Source organism: Tupaia chinensis, unplaced genomic scaffold (assembly GCF_000334495.1).
Source record: "Tupaia chinensis unplaced genomic scaffold, TupChi_1.0 Scaffold000228_1, whole genome shotgun sequence".
Taxonomy (NCBI): Eukaryota; Metazoa; Chordata; class Mammalia; order Scandentia; family Tupaiidae; genus Tupaia; species Tupaia belangeri.
Window position 1 is genome coordinate 4,423,045 of NW_006159703.1, and position 27,259 is coordinate 4,450,303.

The following is a 27,259-nucleotide window of genomic DNA, read 5'->3' on the forward strand; positions in this document are numbered from 1 at the left end:
TCCTTTTTTGGTCAAATTAAAATAAATAAGTAAAGTTGAATAAAATAATTCTTAAAAAGAAACTAAAATGTCATTTTACTAGCTCTGCCCTGATTTAGTGAGTGGGGCTGAATTTTTCCTAATGTACCAGGTGATTCTAATGCAAGTAGTCTGTGGAGAATATAAGAAGATGTAATTATGTCCTCCAAATTTTCAGCAATAATGCATGGAGAGTAATAAAAAGAATAGGATATTTAGTAAAAGACTCGACTCAGAAAATACACATGAAGTGGTGTCCCAAGATAAAAGATATAACCCAGTTTTCTCTTGCTCAAGGCAGAACTGGGACGAGTGGATAGAAACTACAGAGATGGAAACAACTCAATAACAAACAAACAAACAAACCTTTAAATTCCATTTAGCAGGCTCCTGAAGTGACAGGTTTTTGTTATCACAGAACTTCTAGTAGAGATCACCAGACCGTCACCAGAGATAATCAGGAAACTGTTGGTTAAGTTGCAGAGCCATCAGCCCCAGATAAATCGTGTGTGCACCTCCAGCAATGCCCACTGTACTGTGATGAGTTGCTTATGATCCCTTCTCTCAATTAGGCTATGAGCTCAGGAGACACCAAGTCATTTTTTGATTTTTTTTTTTTTTTTTGTCATAGGGTATATACACTCACTAGAGACAGAGAGAGCTAAACTGAGAAATCATCTCCTGGGGTGATGGCCTTGCCATTTTCCTTTCTCTCCATTCTCCTGGGATTTGGGGTATGCACAAACATTTGCCTAGTGTGATTTTCAAGCTGCCAGGTCTAGGACTCAAACCATGGTCTGCCATGTGAGAGTTCAGTGCTTTAACCGCCACACCACCTGATGGACCCCTAATTGGTTATTTCTAGTGTATAGAAAGTCATGAGGGTGAGTATGAAATACACATAATCATCCTCATAATTTATAGCAGATTTTCCTGGTAGATGATCATATTGTTTATAAACAACAATATCTTTACTCCTTTTTCCCCACTATTCTTATATCTCATATTTCTTCTGTCTAATCATTTGGAGTTTTGCATGTATAGTGTTGGCCACTAGAGGTGATAAGGCATTGTCTTATTCTGATGTTGGTAAGAATGAAACCAATGTTTTATCATCAGGTTATTCCTTCCCTTCTCTGCCATTATATATAATGTGGCTTTCACACCATGGGACAAGTAAGACTAGAGAGATATGGATGTGGAAAACAGCTATAGAACCAGGCAAAAGACAAGAGAAGGAGACAGAGGCTCCTTCTTTCCAAATTCACTGAGAATCAGTTCACTTACATGATGAACCTCTTAGATAGAGTCCATTGCCCACAACGGGCCTATGACTTTTTCCAGTATATGCATGCAAAGAAGCTAAAACTGCCCCAAGAGGTGCCAGTAGGTGACGTAGTAGTTAAGACACTGGACTCCCACATGGCTGACCACAGTTTGAGTCCTAGACTTGGCAGTAGAAACTCAAGCTGGGTGCATGAACATGCATGTTCAAAATCCCAAGAGGAGAATAAAGGAGAAGGAAGTACAGCATGGCCATCCCCACTAGGGGGTGATTTCTTGCTTTCTGCCTCTCCTTCTCTGTCTCTCAGGTGAGCATACATACAAAAATCTCTAAAACAAAACAAAACAGAACAAAACCCAAAAAAACTGCCCCATGAAACATTTATATAATAATAATTCATGTATAGGAGCTATTTTATATGGCTATATAACCTACAAATCTAGACAAATTATTTCATCAGCCAACTAAATTATATCTTCACTTGTATTTTGATTGCAGGTTAGAGTTCCTTCATTCTTTCTTTCTTTCTTTTTCTTTCTTTCTTTCTTTTTCTTTTTCTTTTTCTTTCTTTCTTTATATATTTGTAGTCATGCACTGTCTATCAATACAGTATACAAAATGAGATTTTCCATCCAGTATATATTGTATATTGTCTCAATCAAGGATATTACCATACATGTCATCATCAACAAATAATTTTCTATTTCTTGTTTCTTACATATTTTGCTTCTCCCTACCCCTTGATTTCCTATTTCTCACCTTCTGCCAACTCTCCCGCTTTGCCCGCACTGATTCTGGTATGTATAGTTGTTATCCATGACTTTTTCCCCATATTTTATTGATTCACTTAAGATCTTAATAAATTTAAAGACTTTCAATAGCAAGCACAGCTGATATAGGCATATTTATGAATGCATGTCTGACTTCAGGCATAAACCTCAGTGAGCAAAATGAACATATTATGAAGTAGCATCTCACTGAGGTTATATAGCTTACTGCAGTCATTAAATAGGTATTAATAGGTATTTTTAATGTATTTTTTAATTTCAAAAAGGTTGTAGTTTTAAAAGATCAAAATAAAAAAATGTTAAGAGAAATTTGCTTAAAACTTAAAGCCAGGAAAAAGGTTAGGATTCAGCTCAAATAGGAGGTAGATGAACCTATCAACAGTTCAAGAGAAGACAAAAATCCTTAAATAAGGAAGTCAAAGCATCACAGAAAATCATTAATGTTTCAGTCTAGAGTAAAAAAAACCTGTTTCAGTAGTTCAGACTCACATAATTATTCTGTCTTCTATTGAATTTGCAGTGTTATTGTGGTCTGATTTTTCTGTTTAAACTCTGGAAGTTAACACTCAACTCCGGACTTTCCTTACCGTTAGGCTGGCCATTCTCTCGGTTGTTTCTTATACTCTTATTTCTGTGTGTCCAACTTTAGTTTTCCTAGTATAAGCACTCCCTTCAGCACTTCTTGAAGAACTGGCCTGGCATTGGTAAATTCTTCAAGGCTTTGTTTATCTGAAAAAGTTTTTGTCTTTTTTTCCCATACGAAAGACAATCTTTCTGGATATAGTATTCTTGGTTGAAACTGTTTTTCAATTAACACTTTAAATATGTTTTCCCATTCAGGACCAGCAGTTAGCGTAATGGCTAAGTCGCTGGACTCCCATGTAGTCGACCGCAGTTTGCATCCCAGATCCAGTGGCTTAAAACTCACACCGGGCCCGTGTGCGTACGTGCCCAAGGTCCCAAGAGGAGAATGGAGAAGAAGGGATTGTGGCGTGACCATCCCCCCGGGGGGGTGATTTCTCACTTTCTATCTCTCTGTCTCTCTCTGTCTGTCTGGCGAGTGCACACGCCCTATAGCAAAAACCTCTAAAAAAAATAATAAAATAAATAAATAAATAAATATGTTTTCCCATTCTTTCCTTGCTTGCATTGTTTCTGATGAGAAGTCCAACATTAGCCTTATGGGATATCTTTTGAAAGTAATTTGATGTTTCTGTCTTGCCAGTTTTAGTATCTTGTCTCTGTTGGTGGTTTTGGTCAATCTGGCTATGATATACCTTGAGGAAGATCTTCTTGGGTTGATTCTTTGTGGGGTCCTTTGTGTTTCTTGGGTATGGATATTTGAATGCCTCTCTAGGTTTGGAAAGTTTTCTTCCAGAATTATGGAATATATTATCAATACCTTATTAGTTTCTTCTCCTTCTTGGATACTGATGATCCAGATGTTTGAAGGTTTAATGGTATCTAGTATTATTCATACATTATTCTAATTTTCTTGAGTTATTTTCTCAGTATTTTTGGTGTACTTCCCTAGGTCAGAGGTTCTATCTTCTACATTTGAGATCTGTTCTTCTGCATGATCTAATCTGCTTTTGAAATTTTCAACAGAAGTTTTGGATTCCTGTATTATAGCCTTCATCTCTAACAATTACATTTGATTCTTTTTTATGATGTGCATCTCCTTTCTCGGATCGTACATGAACTTCCTCATCTCCTAGAACTCATTGTCTCTTTTCTCCTGCATCTTCTGCAGTTTGTTATCTCTATTCTCTTGAATCTCTGTTAGCTTTGTCACTATGAATATTTTAAATACTTTATCTGACATTTCCATGAATGCCCTTGTATTCTTTGTGGAGGAAGAGGAGTTATTCTTTTCCATTAGAGGAGAGATATATTCTTGATTTCTCATATTTCTTATGCCTCTGCAGTGGTTTCTACTCATCTGATGGATTATACATTTTTTTCTTTTTTTTTTTTGGAGTTAAATCTGAGCAATCAGAGGCATGCAGAAAAAGGTGACCTGCGGTCTGTAAACAGTATCATTTTTCTCCCTTTGCACAGCTTATTCAATGAAAATTAAGAATTAATCTGACCCTAAAAGTATTCAGATATTTGGCTATTGAGCACTTGGACCTGACTCATCTGATGGATTATACATTTTTTTCTTTTTTTTTTTTGGAGTTAAATCTGAGCAATCAGAGGCATGCAGAAAAAGGTGACCTGCGGTCTGTAAACAGTATCATTTTTCTCCCTTTGCACAGCTTATTCAATGAAAATTAAGAATTAATCTGACCCTAAAAGTATTCAGATATTTGGCTATTGAGCACTTGGACCTGTCTAGAAAAATCAGGAGGCTGAGTGGAAAAGTGAGAAAGGCAAAAAGAAAAAGAAAAAAAATAGGGAAAAACCAAAAACAAAGAGAAAAAAAGTAAGAAAAAGAGAAGAAAAAAACCTTTTTGTCAAAAAATGAAAACTGTGCAGTACACTAGCATGCAGCATGAATGGGGCCACTCAGAATTCAAATATAGATGGCTGCTGATTGGCTTGTCCTATGGGGGCAGGGGGAAAGTAAGAATTAGACAAAAGAGCAGCAGAAAGCTAAGTTTAAAAATTTATATATATAGGGAACCAGCAGTTAGCATAATGGCTATGTTGCTGGACTCCCACGTAGTTGACCGCGGTTCGTGTCCCGGACCCGGTGGCTTAAAACTCACGCCGGGTGCATGAGTTTTAAGCCACCCAAGTTTTAAGCCATGCCCAAGATCCCGAGAGGAGAATGGAGGAGAAGGGATTGTGGTGCGACCATCCCCCTTGGGGGGTGATTTCTCGCTTTCTGTCTCTATGTCGATGTAAAGGGACCGAGAGAATAAGTAGGTGCTCCAACCTGGCTCCTGACTAGACAGGGGAGCAGGAGGGTGAAGTGAGAGCAGAGGGTCTTCAAGGGTTGAAATCCCTGAATGGGGCTACTCAGTATTTACAGCTGCTCCCCATTGTTTTCATTAACCTGAGTGCCACCTCCCATTCAATCAGTGACAGCATTAGATTCTCATAGGAATCCCCAAATGGTACTGTCTAGTAGCAGGAAAACAAGTTCAGGGCTCCCATGGATTTTTGCATCATGGAGAGTGTATAATTATTTCATTATATATATTTCACATAATAACAATAGAAGTAAAATGCATGATAAATGTAATGTACTTGAATCAGGCTAAAACCATCTCCTACCGCCTGATCCGTGGAAAACTTGACCTCCATGAAACCAGTCCCAGGTGTCAAAAAGGTCTGTCTTACAGGATTTCTGCACCACCACCACCCCCGCTTCACACACACACACACACACACACACACACACACAAAAAAAAAAAAAAAAAAGAAAGAAAGAAAGAAAAAGAAAAAACCCTCAGACCACCTTCCGAATTTCCTGCACTTTTCATGACCTCATGAAGAAATACGGAGCATAAAATATGGGGAGTACATCTATAGCCATCTTTAAACTGTAGTCTCTTTGCTTCATAATCACATGCTTTGTTAATCATTTGTAGATTAACAAAGGCGGTAGGGATAAAATAGTACAATGTTAGTGTAGGCTTTCTTGGGGGCCCTAGAAACTCCCAAACCCTTTTTTTGATGGTTTCTATGGGAAAAAGCTACCAAGTTCTAAACAACTGACTTAAATGCATTGCTGGAGCATACGCTGTTTCTAAGTTGTCGACAGCCTGTACTTAGGCAACTGCTAGCTTAAATAGCTAAAAACTATCTGGCACCCACACAGAAGTTCTTGTACACACACTTTACTTTATGGTTGGATTCTTTCTATGACACTCACTAAGGCATAATTAAGAGAGAATGTCAGCCTCTAGGAGTATCCTTTGAGGCCCTTCCGCCAGCTGGAACCGCAACACCATGCTAAGCTTTAGCTACAAGTCTGCCCACACTGGTAACAGAAAATTGATTTCATGCTTCTGAGCAGCCATTAAGGCACAGGGTTTATATTTCATAGCAATCCCTGCTTTCTCTTCCTCTTTCTAACACATGCAAATGAAAATTTACCAATTTTTAGCTGCCAGAACAGCTGAATACTGTCATCATCAGAAAAATTAAATGCTCATCTCAAAGAAAAAACTACTCTTTAGAAATTCCTGTGCATCTCAGGGCAAAGAAAAAAGTATCATTAACAATTCATCTTTGCTACAAGATGAATGCATTTATAGCACATGGCTTTTCACCGCTGAGAAAAATTCTAACCCAGGACAGCCAGAAAATTCTCAGGGTTTGAAAAAACGTATCATCATGTTGAGTAAATTCTCTTTACAAGCTAAATGATGTATGGCAACTGAATGTATAATAATAATAATGATAAAAATAAATATACTTGTTGAAATAAATACACTAAACTTATGTTAAAATATTTTATTCTTCAATAATAAATTAACCTTAGCTTACTGTAAAAAAAATAAAAAGAAAGTAAAAGAAAAAAGGTATCATGACTAGACACTGAACTTTTAACTCCAAACTCACTCCCACCTACATCAACTTAAGTGAACTGGGGTAAATCACTTGATGTTTCTCATCACTTTTATATTCTATTCCCTCTCTCATAGACTTCTATCTTCCTGAAATGGCTTCCCTTTCATTTCCCTCATCTCTTAAAATCTTTTAAAAACACAGTTCTTTCTCACTCTCTCATTTTTTTTTATAGAGATTTTTGCTAGATAGCACATGCACTGGCCCGAAAGACAGAGAGAGACAGAAAGTGAAAAATCTCTTCCCCAGGAGGGATGGTCATGCAGCAATCCCTTCTCTTAAATTCCTACTCTCAGGATCTTGGGCATGCACACACACGTGCCTGCCATGAGTTTTAAGTCTCTGGTTCAGGGACTTGAACCATGGTCAATTTCATGGAAGTCCAGTGATGTAACCATTATGCCATCTGCTGATCCCCAAACACAGTTCTGTGAAGTCTTTCCTGAATTTAAGCCACATAGCTTCCTTTTTACTCATATCTCCATTCTATACTTGTCCATACTCCCCATTACATCATTTATAACAGGCATTATTATTGCACATTTATTCTTCTATTTATTGTATTGGGTTTTCAGAAAAGCCATGACACATTTTGCATGGAGAAACATAGAAAAAATACATCATGACTTTTCCAATAACCCAATAGTTTACCATGTTATTTTTATGGCTCTCTTTAGTTATCAAGCATTATGCTATTACTTCTGGCCTCACTAATATTAATAAAATTATTAGTACTATTATGAATGTTTACCATGTGCTAAGCCCTATATGAATATATTATCTCCAATTGTTACGAAAAGTCCTGTAAGTATTATTATTATTATCACTTCAGAGTTGAGGAAAGCACAATCAAAAGAGGTTATACAGATGGCTAGTAGGGACATAAAGAGTCAAAATAAAGTAAATTTTACTTTAAAGCCCAGGCTGTTAACTGCTACACTAAAATACTACCTTTAAATAATAATAGATTACATTTACTAAATGTTTCCTAGGTGTCAGACTCTGTACATGTGCTTTCTATACAAGAAGGAATTTGATCCTTACAAAAACTCTGGTACGCAGGCATGGTGACTATAACCTCAAATACATATTTTTAAAAAGTAAGATTGAGAATAGCTAAATGACCTACTCAAGGTCACAGAACTATGGAGACTAGATTTGAACCCACACCAGTCTTCTTCCAGAACCTGAGCCCTCACCCACAACTCTATTCCATAACCAGATGGTAGGCTCTTTTTCAGTCTTTGCAAACACTACACAAGTTTTCAGAAATAACCAGTCTTGAAACAAAACACTGGAGCATCACCCCTTCCGAGTAATTTAAATCAAACAAATCAATCAACTCCCTAAGCACTCACCTTAGTACATGTGTGGATCCATTAATGGTTGTGGTCGAACATGGGACAGTCTGGCCCAGAATGGAAGGTCTTCGGTAACGTTCATCATCACAGCAGAGGATGATGAGGAAGGCACGTCTAAAAGACTTATTCAAAAAGGCGTAGAGAAAGGGGTTCAACCCCGAATTGATATAGCCGAGCCAGAGGAAAGCGGTCCATACCTGCCCAGGGACAGTATAGTCTATGAAAGGATCCACAATATTGGTGACAAAGAATGGAGCCCAGCAGAGGCAGAAGCAACCCATGATGATGCATAGGGTTTTGGCCGCTTTGGTCTCTGTCCTCATGCGATGAGTGCTATGCTGGTCTGCCGATGGGGGCCTGCCTTCTGAGGGGGCTCCTGCCCGTTGTAACATCTGGATCTGGTGGGCATGCTCCTTAGCTGTGACATAGATGCGATAATAGGCCAGCACCATGAGGAGAAACGGGATGTAGAAGGCCACCACAGAGCAGGTGATGGCGTAGGGCTTGTTGACCATGAAGATACAGTACGTAGAGTTAGAGTTCTGGTTGAACTTCCTCTTTTCTATCTGAGAGTTGGAGAGAGAAAGGAAATGAGGAAAAGAGGGAGAAAGGGAAGGAAACAGTGAAGAAGAAACAAAGGAAAATGAGGAAAAGTGTAAGAAAAGAAATAGTGGGAAAAAAATAAAGGGGAATAGGAAAGTAGAAGAGGAAAACAGGAAAAGAATGAGAAGGAAGAATAAAAGAAAAGGATAAAGGGAAAAGGAAAGAAAGAAGGTTTATCAGCAAAGCTTTGTTTTTCTTATAAGCCTACAGCACATAGAAACTTGACAGTAGAAAAGGAACATGATCATATCCCAGGGCTCAGAAAACTTGTCTACACAACAGGCACTGACAGTCCCAGCAAAGAGGAGAAATGAAACAGGGACAGAATTATATTTCGTTCTGTCTACCAAAATAAGAGCAGAGTTCTGCCTCTCTTCTCCCTTCCCTAACTGCCTGCACATAATATACCAGTGCTTCTTAACAGGACGTTTGTAGATATGTCACATCAGAATCACCTACTGTGCTTATTGTAAATGCAGACTCCTTGCCCTCCACTTAGATCTATTGGATCTAATCTCTGAGTCATAAGACTTAGACATTTTCATTTTTAGTGAGCTAGTGTTGAGTTCTAAGCCTCATTAACATTTGAGAACCACTACTCTGTATCATTTGAAACCTAGTTTTTTGGAGGGTGCTGGACACATTGTGTGCCCTGATGTAAGATTTCCTCATATAGATGACAGTATTTAAATCATCAATATAGAGTAATGGCCAAGAGGTGGCTTAGGAGCGGGGAGAAAGAAAAAGTAGATACTTTAGAAGTAAGACAGAAAAGAGTATATAAATTGGGTAGGGCAAGATCATGAGGGAACTTGGAACCACACCAGAGTTGACACCGGGGCACCATAGCTGAGTGAATACTGCTCAGCTTATTCTTTTCCCATTCTCTCCTGAACCCACTCCATTTAGGAGCTCAGCTAAACCAGTCCATTACAACTGCTCTGGTTAAGGTCATCAATGACCTTCATGTTACCAGACCTCATTCTAAATGAGCCATCTACTTCTTTTGACACAACTGAGCCCTTCATCCTTCTTCTTGTTTGGATGGTTTATTGAACTTGAAAACACTTAGATGACATAAATATCAAATATATACACACATGGGTGAGTTATTTCAATGTAAATATACCTAGGTAATCATTCACATAATACTACAGAATATTACCAGCAACCCAGCAGCTTCCCAAATGCCTCCTCCCAGTCATTACTATGCCCACAGATATTCACTTATTTTTATCTTCATAGATTAATTTCATTTTCCAATTCAATTCCAAAGCAATAATAAAACATATATTATTTACATCTTCCTTAACTTAATATTGGATCGCTCATATTATTGAATGTACTAGTAATTTATCCTTTTTCATTTTAGTATAATATGGCATTGTAGAAATAGGCCAAAATTATTATCCCTTCAACTACTGGCAGGCATTTGAATCATTTTCAAGTTTTGGCTATTTTGCATAAACTGTCATAAATATTCTTGTACACGTTTTGTGTTTGTGTGTGTGTGTGTGTGTGCACATGTGTGTGAGCATGTATGTACAGATATGTTTTCATCTCTCTTCATTATATATGTAGGACTGAAATTGTTGGGTAATAGGGTAAAAGTATATTCAGTTTTGGTATCTATAGCCAACGGATTGTATCAATTTACATTCCCACCACCAGTTACTCCACATCCTCATCAACACTTGGAGTTTTCAGTGTGTATTGGTATTCCGTTGGGTTTTTCATTAATGACAGTGAGTTATCTGATTACATCAGTAAAATATTCTGTGTGTCCTTGACTCTCTTCCCATTGGGTTTAGATTAAGATTTTTCTTATGTTCTTTGTTGCCAAAAAATACCTGGGACATTCTTATCCATCTAATTATGGTACCCTGACAACACTACTTGAAGAAAGTATGTTACATTGAGTTTCTGCTTCTGTTTCCTCATTATTGCTCTGGTTCCCTCACTAGAACCAGAGCATTGCCTTCAGGATAGTGAAGTTATTGTTGCCACTTAGTTATTGTCAAACCCAATTCTTCTTGCAACTGTATCCTCAGTTTCAATCTTAGTAAGTCATCTCAAGTTTAGTGTGTCCTGTTTTCTGCACTTCTGGGCCATGTTTACCTTGCCATGCCCTGATCCGAATTTTGAATCAGATCAAATACAGTTGAATTAAATCTAAGTACATCATGACTCTTCAGATCCCTATTGAGGTTTTGCTATGTATTTCCTGATAACTAATGAAAATATATTTAGTTCATATTAATTTTAAGACTATTTTCATTATGTTTAGAATTCTAAATTGTAATTTTTTAATCATTTTAAAATTTTTAAATCATTTTAAATGTCATTCCATTGTCTTCTTGCTTCTATCATTTCATTACAGCATCAGGTGTAAATCTTATTTTTCCCTTTAAATCCATCTTTTGTTGTTAATTGATTTAAATTTATCTCTTTGCTATTAATTTTGAGCTGTTTTGAAAATAAATGTTCTTCCTATATATGCTTTTCTCTTTTAACTTAATTTACTGGGGTTTCTTGATTTTGTGACTGATGACTCTTTATCTTCTTCGAAAATTATTAGCCACTGTTTCTTTTTCTTTCTTTCTTTTTACTTTTTTAAGGTTTTTGTTTAGGGTGTGTGCCCTTGCCAGAGAGAAACAGAGAGAGACAATGAGAAAGAGAGAGAAATCATCCCCCAAAAGATACAGCCACAGCACAATTCCACCTCCTCCATTCTCATCCTGGGATTTTGGGCACATACACATACATGCCTGACATGACTAAATGGAATTGTGGTCAGTATTCTGGGAGTCCAGCACCTTAACTACTACGTAACCTGCTAGCTCCCAGCCCCCGTTTCTTTAAATATTACTTCTGCCGTGATTATTTCTCTCTCCTCTTTCTAGAGTATCAATTACATGAATTTTGTAACATTTGTGCATGCTATGTATATCACAATTGTATGTATTTTTATCCATTTACCTCCACATGCTTTAATCTGGGTATTTTTTACATAACTGAGCTCCAATTTACTACAGGTCTTCTCAACTATGTCTGCTATGCTATTAAGTTCACCATTATACTTATTTATTTTACTGTATTTATTAATTCTATGATTTCCATTACAATCTTTTCTTAGTAGATTCTGGTGCTTTAGTGAATTTCCACTTTCTTTTAAAGCATTAGTCAGTTATTTAAAAGTCTTCAATCTAATTATATTATTTAGATTGAATATAAAGCTGTTTCTGTTACATTTTTATGTTTTTGGTTTTTGATCATTTGGTATCATTTTTTTACAATGCCTGATAACTTTTGATCAAATAAAAGGCATTATGTAAAAAAAAGTGCAGATGCTCTGGATGGTACTAGCCTACTCCAGAGAGAATTAAATTTTCTTCTGAGAGTCAGCAGGTGGCATGGCAATTAAGGTGCTAGACTCACATGGCTAACCACGGTTCGAATCTTGGACCTGGCTGCTTGAAATTCACTGCAGGTGCGTGTGTGTGGGTACCCAAAATCCCAAGAGGAGAATGAAAGAGAAGGTATTGCAGTGTGGCCATCTCCCCAAGGGTTGGTTTCTTACTTCCCCTTTCTCTGTCTCACTGTGATGAATGCACATGTCCTATGGAAAAAGAACTTAAAATATATATATATGTATATTTTTTTCTTCTGATAGGTAGATAGAATCTGTAAAGAACACATCAATCATTTTAAAGTTGTGAATAATGTATTATAAAAGTCAGACTTGGGACCAACAGTTAGTGTAATGGCTATGTCACTGGACTCCCACGTAGCTGACCACGGTTCGAGTTCCAGACCAGGTGGCTTAAACTCATGCGCATGTGTGTACGTGCCCAAGACTGCGAGAGGAGAATGGAGGAGAAGGGATTGCAGGGTGACCATCCCCCTTAGGGGGTGATTTCTCGCTTTCTGTCTCTCTGTCTCTCTGGCGAGTGCACGTGCCCTGTAGCAAAAAAACTCTCAAAAAAAAAAAAAAAAAAGCCAGACTTTTCCAGTTTCCCTTCCTCATATGGGGTAGCCTTTTGGGTGTCTCAGTTGGAGTACCAGGGGTCCTTACCAGAGCCCTCTGTCTTAGCAAGATCTCAGTTCCAAATAACCAACATCTCTTCAGCACTGCAAGGCTGCTTAAATCTCTACCTAGTCTTGTGTCTCCTAGAAATTGCTTCCAGCTCAATTTTTTATTTCTGCTTGTTTCTTGTATCTAGCCCTATGCATCCTCAGTTGAGGAGTAAGCAAATGTTATAAGGAAAAAAGGATGAAAGTTAAGTTTATATCTCTAAAGCTTACACATCTCTGGGATCTTAGTCACCCAAGCCCCAAGCATCTTGGCACCGTCTTCTCCCAGTTCAAATGAGATCACTCAGGACTTGCTTTCCCTTTAGCCTTTATCTCTCTATCCATGACTCAGTAAAGGCCCCAAAGAAGCAAAATAGAGATCTTTTATTTTTGATACAAAAGCTACGCAAGACCATTTGCCTTGGTTACTTTCCAATGCCTTCAAACAGCATTTTATTTTTATATTTTTATTTAATTCCACATTTTAATTCAGTTTAGTCAGTCATAGTTATGAGAATTTCCATTATATTCAGAAACATAATTTTCCCTCCTTCCTATAATAACTTGGCTTCCAAGACTATTTTCTCTCCATTTTCTTCCTCACTGTCCATTCCTTCCAATGTTCCCTTATGAGCTCTTCATTCCTTAGACATATTCTCTTCTCTACCTACCTGAATTCCTCAGCTATCGCCTCTAGTCATATAACTTCAAAGATCATATAATCTCTGGAATCATGGAGAACGACCTACTTTTTAATTATTTCTAGTCAGGACCTCCCACAAACCTCAGAATTTGCTATCAAGCAGTATGTATACTTGACATTTTCACTTGCCTATATAATACATATCTCAAACTTACATTGTCCAAGTCCACTATTTGACTCTCCTTGACCCACAAAATCTGCTCTACCCACAGTATTTGCCATCTGGATTGATGGTCGTACACTCAACTTTCTAGTTGCTCTGACCCAAATCTTGGGTTACATTATTTTCCTTTCACGCTCTTCTTCAAAGCTTTCAGAAAATGCTATTGGTTATATCTTCAAACTAGGTAAAGATTCTAAATCACACTCCCCATTGAGGGTGGAGTACCATTGTCTCTTGTCTGTCAGATGATTTCAACAGACTCCCCTACTGCTTGCTTTTTAACAGAAAAACAAAAACAAAACCAGAAAAATACCTTTTAAAATACAAGTCAAGTCAAATCACTCATCTGCTTGATATCCTACAATGGCTCCTATTTCACTCACAGTAAGAGCCAATGACTTTAAAATAATGTGCAAAGCCTTACACAATCTTTCTCTTCCCCTTTTTAACATTCTCTCTTATTTTCTCCCTCTTGTTTACTCTCCACACTAACCTCCTTGAAACGTCAGATACATCCTTCTTTGGGGCCTTTGTGCTAGTTATTACTTCTGCCTGGCATAGTCTTCTCTAAGATATTTTGCAGCCCAACCCCCTCATGTCCTTACAGTCCATACTCAAATGCCACTTTCACATTAAAACCTACTCTAATATGCTATTTAATATTACAATATGCTCTCTCTTCCACTTTTTTAATAGTTCTCATCATTTTCTAACATACCAGATATTTACTTATTTTTACCTCATCACTTATTGTCTGCATCTGGCTACTAGAATATAAATTTTACAAAGATATGGGTCATTGTCTATTCTGCTCCATAAGTAACCCAAACATCTGGAATAATTTTTGGAACACAGTAGGTGTTTAAGAAGTAATTATAGAGTGGAAGAATCTATGGAATATGAAACTCACCACCTCAAATTGCTATTATCCTAGCCTACGTCATCATCATCATCACTTGCCAGGACTAGTGCAATTTCTTCCTAAATGTTTTCTCTACTTCCTGCCACTCCACGTTCAGTCTACACAAGGCAGCCAGAATGATTTAAGAGAAATATAGAACAGACAATGTCACACTTCTGTCCCACACCCTCCAAAGTTCTCTCTTATCCCTTCAGAGTAAAAGCCATAATGTGACTTTAGGATACCTCTCTGACCCCTAATCTTATTATTTTTCTCCTTGCTCATTGCCCTCAGCAAACTTCTGAGCCATTCTCCAAAATAACCAAGCAAAATCCAGCCTCAGGGCCTTTTGTTTATTGCAATTTTGGCCTAGAAAATGTTTTCTCTAAATACTTCCATGGCTTGCTCCCTCCCTTTCTTCAGGACTCTGCTCTAGAAGTATCTTTATCAAAGAAGGTGATTGTTCACAAGTAAAATAATCTATCTTCCCATAGCTTGCTTGTTTCTTAAGAGTTTTTGTTTTTTAAATACTTAACACTTGGTATATTGTAGTTTTTTCTCACTAGATGTTAAGTGCCATAATAGCTGAAGTTTTTTTTTTCATCTTTGATTTCTCAGGTGCCTATAGAACATGGTAGGGAATCAATGAGTGTTTTTTTAAATAATTATTTAGCTTATCATTATTATTATTAATTTCCTCTAGGGCATGCACAGTCACCAGAGAGAGAGAAAGAAAGTGAGAAAGCAAGCAGCCAGGCCCAGGACTTGAACCACAGTTGACCATGTGGGAGTCCAGAGTGCTATTCACCATGCCACCTGCTGGACCCTCAGCTAATATTTCTTGAAGAAATAAAGGAACCCTATAGCTATTATGAATTTAGAGTTTGAAGAGGTAAGATTTCCTTTACAAATAAATATTAAACTTGGTCATATTGTGTTGTTGAGACAAAATTAAGACTTGTAAAGGATTTAGTATATTGTCTGTAGTTAAAAGTTTGTGCTAATGAAAAAGAAAAATGATACTGAGTGTAGATCTAGAAATATAGTTGCAAAACAGAGTGAAAGTTAGTCTGTGAGCAATTAGCTTTGAATTTTTAGAAAATTTCTTTCACATCATGTTAATAATCTTGCAGAGGCTTGGTGTGATTGCTGATTTATAAATATGTGGATAGAGTGGAGCATTTTTAGCAAGCCTAGCTTGAAAAGCATAGGGAACTCCACTGAGCATAGAAAGAAAGTTCCTTGAATTCTGCCCTGGGCATTATCTGTATTGCTGTGTGTGGGGGTTTACACATGTGGGTGTATGGGTTGATTCTCATTATTCATGAATCCCATATTTGTGAATTCACTCACTTGCTAAAATTTATTTGTAATCCTCCCACATCCCTCAAACCAATACTTATGTCACTTCACCATCATTTGCAGACATAAACGTGCACAGAGCAGTGACAAACTTAAATCACCAGATAGGCATGCTCCCAGCTGAAGTAAAACAAGGCAAAGTTCTGCCTTCATGTTTCACTTTGACAAGTATGTTTTTACTATTTACTACCATTTATATTTGCATTTCTATGCTTTTTTTCTTTTTCTTTCTTTTTTTTTGGGGGGGGAGCGGTGATTTGATTATTTAAAATGGCCTCTAAGCATAGAGCTGATGAGCTGTCTAGCAATCCTAAGTGTAAGAAGACTGTTCCGTTCCTTACAGAGAAAATACATGTGTTGGATAAGCCTCTCCAGGCATGAATTATAGTGCCTTTGCCCTGAGTTCAATGTTAATGAATCAACAATACAAATCGATAACTATCTTTGAATAGAGACACATAAAACAAGGGGATGAATTGACTGATTGATGAAAACATGACCAGAGACTTGCAAAAACCTAACCTTGTATATCTCTTAGGTGTAAAGATTCAGTATTTGGGGACCAGCAGATGGCATAGTGGTTGTATTGCTGGACTTCTACATGGCTGATTGTGGTTAAAGTCTTGGCAGCTTGAAACATACATGTTGGGTGTATGTGTGTGCATGCCCAAAAGAGAAGGGAGGAGAAGTGACTGTGGTGGGCCATATTCCCTGGGGAGAGATTTTTCACTTTCTGTCTCTCTGGTGAGCACATGTTCCCTATAGCAAAAATCTCTTAAAAAAATAAAAGATTCAATATTTGCTAATTCACTGTTTGCAGCAACTTTATAAAACTTCATTGTCACAAATAACAAGCATTAGCTGTATATAATGTGGCCATGTAGGTTGTGCAAGCTTCTCCCTAGGAAGAGACTGAATAGACATGAATATTAGCCATGTTAATAGTAGGTAGATACCTCATTTCCCACGTAGGTGAAGTAAACAAGGGATGGCTCTATCTCACTCTCCTAAGTGAACTAAAACTTACTAGATTATTTCTCCTGGAAATTCTACATAAGAAGGTAAGAGTGCTGAGCCCTCACTAGAAGTCCCTAGTGCACAAAAATATATGCTCCCAAAGATCTCCTCTATTAGGGAGTAAATTTAGCACATAAATTAAAAGCAGGGTCAGTCTTTGACTTGGTGGGTAGGGTGACTGGATCTCACAGGGCTGACTATGTGAACCTAGCAGCTTGAGAAACACATTGGACATGTGTGTCCAAAATCCTGACAGAAGGGAGAAATACAGAAGAGGTTTATGGCATGACCATTCCCTACAGGGGTGCTTTCTCACTTTGTCTCACTGCTCCCCCCAGGAAAGTACACCATGTGTCAAATATTAAAAAAAATAATAAAATTCCATGCAGAATCTGGAGTCCAATAAGACACTGTCACCACCACTTCCACCAATTACTTCAGCTGATAACTACACTTCTCCAATCCTCAACTTCCTGATCTATAAAAGAAGATGATAATAGGATCTACTTCAAAGGGTTGTTGTGAAGCCTACATAAGGATCACAAGAATAATGTTCAACATGAGCTTAATACATAGTAAGTATTCAACATTTGTTGACTACTATTGTTAGTCTTTGAATAATAATAATACTTGGAAATCTAGATTTCATTTCCCCAAAGAATGATAAAACAGAAAGAAGTAATATAGGACTCAAAACATGCACACACTCTTCCTTATGCAAAGCCCCTTCTACTTCCCCACTCTCTTTCAGAAGTCCAAGGAACTCTTGTCCTGACAAATCACTTTCCTAGACAAAGAACAGGCAGGATTAGGGCCAAGAACCAGATGGAGAAAGGGGGGAGTAGCTGCCCCTCCTGCTGGTCCGTTAGGCTGGAGCTCATTCTCTATCTCTCCTCTACATTCTTCTTACACCTAAAGGGATCCTGGGACCTGATTTTAAAGTGACTGCCTGACTACTTGCTTAAGCAATATATAAGGAAACTTTTACAAGTTTATGAAAAAATGCATACTATAATTCAACATTTTGGCCTCAAAATAAACTTGTATTTTAATTCCATTTTCCTAAATGTTTTAAAGTATATCACTGCTAATGAATTCAGACCATAGATTTTTGACCATTATATGTCTGCTTTGATTTTGTGTGTTGACTTGATTGAGCCACAGATACCCAGCCGTTTGATCACACATTGTTCCGGATGAGTCTGTGAGGTGGTTTTTGGATGAGATTAGCATCTCTATCAGTAAAATGAGTAAAGCAGATTGCCCTCCTGGCTGTGAGTGGGCTTCATCCAACCCATTGTAAGCCTGAATGGAACAAACAGGCCAGATAAAAGGGCACTTTACCTGTCTTATTGCTTTCAAGCTGGAATTATCAGTTTTGTGCTGCCTTTGAACTCGAACTGAGACATTGGCCATTGGCTCTTCCTATGTCTCTGCTTGATGATTGCAGCTCTCGAAAGAACCAGTGCCAATACAGGGGTGGGAAAATGCCTGGCATATGCTCTCTGTGCCCACCTACACCCTGGCAGACATTCCTCACTGTGGACCAGTGACTGGATCATCTCATTACAGCACTGCAGGAAATTGGACAGTGACAGAGTTGGATCCAGGGTTTACTAGTTCTCTCAGCTTTGGCCCAGGGCTCCCTTCATTCCCCAACATAATCCACTCATATGACATGTTTTCTCTGGGTCAATGTAGGCCTCATAGACTCAGTGTGAAATGGGATAAAAGCTGCCTGGGACATGACATACCTCAGGCCCTGGAATCTAACTGTTAAGCTTTGAATTTCTGCTATTTATGAACTGCGTGACATTGGGCATGTTACTTAACCTTGTGAGTCTGGATTTTTTCATCTGTGAAATGAGGAAATAATTATACTTTTCCCAAAAGGGTGTTGTCAGGATTATATGCAAGGTATTTAGTATGCTGCGTGGCTCACAATAATACTAAAGGAAAAAATTATTCATGACACTTGATAAAGCTTAGGTAAGGCAGACTTCATTCAAGACTGTTGTGATAGGTTATAGGGACTACTGTCATGTAGTTTCACAGAACCAGGGAGAAATGGGCCCCATTCCAAATACAACAAGGAAAAGTGAGAATTTATAGCCGAGAAGCACAGTGGGTAGGGATTGGTAGATAGAAAATTATTAAGAGCAAACATCAGAATTAAGGGAGGATTCTAACTAAATCAACCTAGCAGGATTCTTGCTGAAGACAGTCCAGGGTAATCAGACATTGCCTGGTGGATAGTGAAGGATGAGAAACCCGGTCAGTTATGGAGAATGGGGAGATTCTAGTTAAGCCACTCTGGCATGATTCTTACTAAAAGTGAGTGATGCAAAGATAGACAAAGCAGCCCAAAAGTGCAGGCCTATCAGGAAGAGGTTTCGGAGGAAGTTAACTCATGTTTGATCAAGGAAGGACTGTCAGTAAACATTTAAAAATGTTTTTTGTTTGTGGTTTTGATATTTTCATTTATTTATTTATTTATTTTTTATTTTTTTGTCATAGGGTGCATGCCCTCACCAGAGAGAGACAGTGAGAGGGTAAGTGAGAACCACTCCCCAGGAGGATGGACATGCTGAAATCCCTTCTCCTCCATTCTCCTCCTGGGATTTTGGGCACACACATACATATGCCCATGTGATTTTTAAGATGATATCAAACTGTGGTCGGTCATGTGTGAGTCCAGCACCTTAACCACCACGCCACCTACTGACTTCCCCAAAATAATACTTTCTTAAAAAATTGTCACTCAGACCACTATTATAATCTTCCTTAGAATATCTACCCAGCTTAGTATTATTTGTTTATTTACAACCCAAGCAATGGGGATCAGACAGTAAACCAATGGGGGCTATGTTGATACTCACCAAGTCAATTATGCCAATGTTATTCCAGCCTTGCATTATGGGGAGAAAAGAGATAAACGTGGGTATGACCCAGCAGCCTCCTAGCATTAATGCGATTCGCAGAGGGGTCATCTTGTTCCTGTAGACCAAAGGCTGGCAGCAGATGGCATAATACCTGAGAAGAGTTGGAAAGAAAGAAAGGACAGAGAAAGAGAGGAAAGGAGAAGGGAGATAGAGAAGAGGAAATATTGAGGAGAGAAGAGGAGAGGAATTGGAGGGGAAGTAGAGAATAAAAATAAGAAAGAAAAAAGAAAATAATGAGGCAAAGAGAGTGTAGGCAGTTGAGAAAAGGAAAGAGAAGAATGAAGGGAGAAAAGAACAGAGGAAAGAAAAATATAATTATACAATAAAATATGTTACATTGGCCATTGAGTTTGTGTTAATACAAATACATACTTTAGATCTTAACTGAAAACCAATGCTTAGAGTCGGCCTCCATTCCTCTTCACCTCCCTACACCCAGAGGAGCTCAGCATGCAGCTCAAAGTCTTCCTGTCTCAGGCACAGTCTTCTTTGGTGCCTGGGCATTTGGGTGCTCTCTCCAGTCCTCTAGATGTCTGTCAGTGTTCAGGCACCTGCAGCTTATTTTATTATAATTTGAGGTGAATCAGGCTTGGTCCTACATTGACTTCTAATTACTGTACATCAAATTTTCCTCCTTCCTTTTGATCAGCTATGTACATTGAGGTGACACTCTAAGTCAGCGTTCCTTAAATTACGGTCCAGGTACTCCCCCTCAGTCCCCAACTCCTCACTGCACATCATTCATCTGGAGAAATTTTTTATAATGAAGATCCCAAGGATCTTCTGAACCAGAACCTTTTAGGAGGCCACCTAAAGTATGCTTTTAACAAATGGGAAGCATTATTTTTTTCTTGCTAAGTACATTCAATTTTCCTCTTCTGGGCACATTCACTTCCTGGCCTTCTTATGGCTGAATGGAGTCAAATGACTGGTCTTGGCCAATAAGTCACCAACAGAAAGGACATGTATTATATCTGGAACAGACCATTTAATTGTTTCTCTCATGCCAAGAACATAAAATTTCAAGTATTTTCTGTTCTTTCTTACCTACTGGTTCAGATCATCCCCCTCCCTTTTCATAGTGGTCTGATCTCTCTCATAAGACTCTGTTCACCTTTTTCTGAGGCCATGTTACTAACTTCCTGCCTCCAGACAGAGGTGCAGACTGCTCCATCTGATGGTCTCGTCTCTAGCTCCCAGACTGATCCCACATATTATTCCAACCATGGAGATCAGCCCTTCCATAGCCAGGGATGGCAAGGAATTTCACAACAGACAAAATACTGTAATGCATCTATCAACTATTTCTCTTTGGATGAGTCAAAAACTAAATGTAAAAAGAGAGCCTGGAGGCTAAGTCTATACTTTTAAGATTTTATGCCATTTAATGATGAGCCACCCCCTTACAGCCCTAATTTTATGCAGTTCACTTTGTTAATTTCTCCACCTCTTCTTTTCTTTTCTTAATTCAAATGATAACTAATGTAACAATGGCTATATTCTTTGAAGAGGTGGTAGTAGGATGGATCGAGAGAGAGGGTGGAATGAGAAGGAGAGCCCAGTGTTGGAGCATGAGAAGCAGGTGCCTCAGGAGCTGAGAAGGGGGAAGTATTCTCTTCCCTTTGAGGCACTGAGGAGCAGTTGGCCATACTGTGCCAGGAAACTTCCTACAGCTGGCAGGTCCGATGTGGTCAACTGGGGTTTGTGTCCCAGACCTTGCAGCTTGAAACTAACACCGTGTGCATGTGCATGCAGGCCCAAAATCCCTAGAGGAGAATAGAGAAGGGATTGCGGTATTGTCATCCCTCCAAGGGATGATATCTCACTTCTATCTGTCTCTCTCTCTGTCTCTTCAGCAAGTGCATGCGCCCTATAACAAAAATCTCTCAAAATATTCTAATATTTGTCTATATATCAAGGTCTAGATAGAAATATTATAACTTGATTTTTATTTATTGTTGCTTTTCAATTTCTATATTTGAATTGTATTGCTCCTCATAATAACAATAGAAAACTGTCCTATCATGAACTGTACCTACAACATATATCCACACTCCTAGACAGAAGTAGCTAGTTTGCAAGATCTTTAGAGGTTAGGCAAAGTGCTCTGGCTGAGTAAATAATAACGATTATTATTTACTTCCTTACTGAGGGCACTCTCTATATTATCTAATTCTCTCAACTACTTCAGAGACAGGACCATAAATGCATCTATTTCAAAGATGAGGAAATGGAAACACAGAAGGGGCATAAATTTGCTCAAGGTCCCATAGGCGCAAAGAGCAGAGTTGATATCTAGCACAGCAGTCTGACTAAAAGGCCAGACATTAACCTCATCACTATCACTTCATTCTGTTGCTTCTCCCATGTCTCTAAAAGTATGTTTTAATTCTTTAAAAGCTACTCTAGAGACCCAGCCATGGTCATGCTGATGTAGTGCTTCCTCTTAGGATGCTGGCAACCATGTGAAAGTAATAGGCTCAATTCTCAGGCCAACTTGAACATGCTGACATGGTTGTGCTTGCCTGCAACACTAGTTGGTTGGGAGGCTAGGGCAGGAGAACTGTGACTCAGCTAGACTTGTTTAAAATGTCTATCTCTGTCTCTCTTTCCTTTTCACTCTTTCTTTCTTTCTCTCATAAAGATGAAAAAATTCCACTTCAGAAACAGAGCTTAAAAATCTGAATCTCAGGAGACCAGCAGATGGTGTAATGGTTACATCATTGGACTCCCATATAATTGACTGTGGTTTGAGTCCTGGACCTGGCAATTTAAAACTCATGCCAGGCACGTGTGCATATATGCCAAAGATCCTCAAATGAGAATGAAGAAGGGACTGTGGTGTGGCCATCTCCCTGGGGGATGATTTCTGGATTTCTGCCTCTGTCTCTTTAGTGAGTGCACACATTCCATAGCAAAAATCTCTCTAAAACAAACAAAACAAAAAAAACCCCTGAATCTCAGAACTCGAATGGTGTTCAGAATCACAAAATTCCCAAATCCCTTCTAAAATGAAATATGAATTCAAATCTTCTGGAATTTACCATCGTCTGAGGATTCATCAAATCTTATTGAAGTACATTACAAATGTCAGGGGGAAATTTTCTCTAATTGTTTTTCGGTAACTTTCCGTTTTACCTTAAAATGCCCATCTTTAATTCTGTTTCTGTGTAATGGTTTCACAGACATCTGAAGCAAGCTTTGACATTCCTCTGAAGTTTTACTTTCTATAGGTAAAAGCATTTCTAATTGCTCTCAACCAGGGAACAGTTTTTTCACTGGAAGACACTTGACAAAGTGGGGAAATATTTTCTTGTTTTTGCAACTGGGAAGTAGGTGCCATTAGTACAGGTCAGGAAAAAGCTGATGAACATTCGACAGTGCACAGGGCAGCCCCCACAACAGAGAATCATCTGGTCTACAATGTCAATATGCCAAGGTTTAGCTGAAGTGATTTTCACCAAATAGTAGGGGTTCCATGTCCTCTGGGCTACATATGCCATTGTCACTTAATAGTGAGGAGCACAGGACAGTGCACTGTGCTGGTGCATCCTATACAGGTCAGAAAAGACTACTGCCCGACCTTGCACCCTTCCCACCGCAACTCAATACAACGCAGGCAATATTCCTAAGAACAGGACACCTATGCCCCCTCAAAGAGCTTAAGATTTAGGGTTGGAGGTGGGAAAAGCCTGCCCCTAACTAATGTCTAAGTTCCATTAAAGTAGAAATGTTTGCCTTGTTTACTGTTGCATCCCCAATGTCTAATACAATATAGTGTGGATGTTCACAACATATTGAATAAGTAAGAAATCCTTAGTCATTAACAATTACTTTAAGTTCCATTAACTGAGTTTTGGAGATTTGAATGGTTATATCTAATAGAGAGATGGAAAAGGATTTTCTTCAGTATCTTTCAAGTCAGATTTTAGTGACTGGGTAAGGATGATGGATGAGAAAGTATACTCCAAGTGCTGTAGATACCATGGACAAAGTCCTGGAGAGAGACATTATGTATATTAAATATTTATCCATAGGGACCAGCAGTTGGTGTAATGGCTATGTTGCTGGACTCCCGCATAGTTGACCACAGTTCAAGTGCCGGACGTGGTGGCTTAAACTCATGCTGGGCACATGTGCATGTATACACAAGATCCTAAGAGGAGAATGGAAGAGAAAGGATTGTGGTGTGGCCATCTCCCCTCGGAGATGACTTCTTGCTTTCTGTCTCTCTGTCTCTCTCTGTGTTTCTGGCGAGTACACTCGCCCTATAACAAAAACCTCTCCAAAAAAAGTATCCATAGTAGAAATTTATATATCCACATAGCCATATGCAAGTAAGAGTACAAGTCAGCTGGATCATGGGTGTTCATAAGGAAGTAAAAGGAAATAAGCCAACAGGCAGACTGAGGCAGGTCTTAGGGCTGTGGTTCCTAAATCTTATTGTGTACCAGAATCACCTGGAGGGTTTGTAGGAATCCAGATTGCTGGTAGCTGTGGAAGGGGGCCCAGGAATTCACATTTCTCTCTCTCTTTTTTTTTTTTGTGGAGAGGTTTTTGCCAAAAAGACAGAGAGAGACAGAAAGCAGGAAATCACTCCCCAGGGAGGATGGCCATGCCACAATCCCTTCTCCTCCATTTTCCTCTCAGGATCTTGGGCACGCACACACATGTGTCTGGCATTAGTTTAAGCCACCAGGTCTGGGACTTGAACCATGGTTGACTACATGGGAGTCTGGCGACACAGCCATTACACCAACTGCTGGTCCCAAAAATTCATATTTCTTTCTTTCTTTCCTTCTTTCTTTTTTTTTTTTTTAGAGGGTTTTGCTATAGGGCGCATGCACTCACCAGAAAGACAGAGAGAGACAAAGAGATAGAAACCGAGAAATCACCTCCCAGGGGAGATGGCCACGCCGCAATCCCTTCTCCTCCATTCTCCTCTCAGGATCTTGAGCATGCACACACATGCGCCTGGAGTGAGTTTAAGCTACCAGGTCTGGGACTTGAACCATGCGGTTGGCTACACGGGAGTTCAGCGACATAGCCATTAGGTTAACTGCTGGTCCCAAGAATTCATATTTCTTTCTTTTATTTTTATTTATTTATTTTTTTTTGAGAGGTTTTTGCTATAGGGCACATGCGCCCATCACAAAGACAGAGTGAGACAGAGAGATAGAAAGCGAGAAATCACCCCCCAGGGGGGATGGCCACGCCTCAATCCATTCTCCTCCATTCTCCTCTCAGGATCTTGGGCACACACGCACATGTGCCCGGTGTGAGTTTAAGCCACCGGGTCTGGGACTCGGACGTGGTTGGCTACATGGGAGTTCAGCAACATAGCCATTAGGCTAACTGCTGGTCCCAAGAATTCACATTTCTGATACATTCCTAGGTGATGCTTATTGCTGGTAGATTAGGGGCCACACTTTGAGAACCATTGTCTTAGAGGTCTTGAATGGTAGCCCAGAAGGAGACACGAATTTAAATTGGAAATGTTCACCAGGATCAACACTGCTGTATGCTTTACTAAAGAAGCTGAATTACAACAAACTCAAGAGAGAGGGTTGTTGATTCATGGACTGGATGGACAGTGTTCATGAAGGAAAGCAACTATGTCTCATCTCAGGAACCGATGAATCTATAAGGTTCATCTAGCCTTCCATAAGACAGTTCTCTCTTTCTTAACCAGAAATCTTACAGAGTAGTTAAATGACGATTCAAATGACAAGTGAGGTTCCAGATGGCCAGGACTAACTAAAGTATTTACAAAGTAATTCCTTATGCAAAACATTTCTAAAGTATTGCTCATAAAACTCCATTAAAATCCCCTATGGTAGACCAGCCACCAGCTTCTCCAACTGCAGCCATGTGCAAATGTGTGATCAAATTGCTTTTAAATGTCTCTGGAGACACAATTTACTTTGACAACTCTTAGAAGACAGTCAGTATTTTAAGCTCCATGCTAATCCCTTGGCCACTCCTCTAGCAATTAAGGAAAGTTCTACCTCCTCACTTCCTGCTCTACCAACCACAGGAAATGCAAAAGAAGCAATGGTAATTATGTGGTATCCTCAACTTTTAGAATTAGTGGAGATCTTAGCAGTGAACATTATATCTTCACATTGAATATCAACTCTCCCTACCTTAGTCACTTATTAGCTCTGTGGTCTTAGAATCAGACCCCCTTCCTTAACTGTGGGGATAATTGTGTCTACCTTCCACACTGTGAGAACAGACATAATCATATATCTAAAACATAGAAAGTCCTGGCACATAAGGGCATGTGTGTTTGTGTGTGCGTGGGGGGTGATTCCACATGTATTATTATAAACAGATTTAAATACATTTTGAAACTATGAACTCCAAATTATTTACAAATAATATAGAAGTCATTTGGTTCAAATCTCTTCTAGTAGTTGACTCTAAGAACAAAAAAATGAACATGTTGGTCTCTAAAGGTGAATGAAAGCATTGAGACTATATTGGCTGTGTGACATAGTGGATTACATGCAAGATCTAATAATCATACATGGTTGTTTAAGTAGCTAAGTTTGCGGGTAGACACTACATGACAATGGGTAAGCACAACACAGTTTATGTATGCCTGGGGTAATTATAGGGCTCACAGGCTACCTGACAGTCCTCCCTATGAGAGGTGTTCTGACAAATTTTTTTTGGCAGAACGTTGGATGACTAGGCTTGTCCTCTGCTCCTAGTAGCTGATTTTGTTATATGCTAGTTCCTGTGGTTCCCCTTTGGGAAGAAAAGAAAGGAAAGCAGCAATAGCTTTAAGAAAGAACTAAAGGCTTCTTCTCTGAGGTCCCCAGGCTTGGTATGCTACCAGTCACCTGGAGAATCAATGAGGAAGACCCGACAGTGAAATTTGCCAGGATCCAGGGAAGGGAACTGAAAATGTAGGGAAGCAGAACCTTTAGTTCCAGGATGGAAAAACTGTAGGGGTGGGGGGGATTAGGGACAGATTGCTTTGAGTAGAGATCTGGTACGCAGTGGATCAGATCTTTACTGGAATTATAATTTCATGTGCAATCTGCAGATGTAATGTTTATCCTATTCCTCTCTGTTAAGTATCCTATACCTTAGTGACAAAGAAATGTATAAGGAGAGTGTCAGCTCTCTCGGAAGGTATCTTCCTGATTTATTGTATATTAAATTAAAAAAGAATACATATCGAAGATATCCCCTGAACACATCTCGGCAGGGGTTTCTTGGACACACACAGAGGTTACCAAGGTATACTTTATAGCATACATGAACTGATCAATCTGTCAGCAGACACGGGTGAATATCCCATTGATTCAATTCAGGGTTCACATGTCCTGAGCCCCCAAAACAGGGATTAGTTTCCCATCTTGGCCCTGGGTTTTTATATTACCTGATATATAGTTGTGACACAGCTTTTTTCTAATCGTATTGTGACTGCCCACTTCCTTCTCAACTGCCACCATGAATATTGTGCCTGTGATCCCACCACCCATTCATTGAGGGTATACTATG

The 27,259-nt window shown here is 38.9% G+C and overlaps 1 protein-coding gene across 1 annotated transcript in view; it reads right to left on the reverse strand.

The window, feature by feature from the left end:
• HTR4 (5-hydroxytryptamine receptor 4) overlaps positions 1-27,259 on the reverse strand; it is a 124,197-nt gene that overhangs the window by 44,006 nt on the left and 52,932 nt on the right. The window contains exons 8-9 of the mRNA XM_014587657.2: positions 19,679-19,832; positions 7,974-8,542 (exon numbers count right to left, since the gene is read on the reverse strand). Of these exons, the coding sequence (XP_014443143.1) occupies positions 7,974-8,542; positions 19,679-19,832 (723 nt within the window). The remainder of the gene's footprint in view (positions 1-7,973; positions 8,543-19,678; positions 19,833-27,259) is intronic.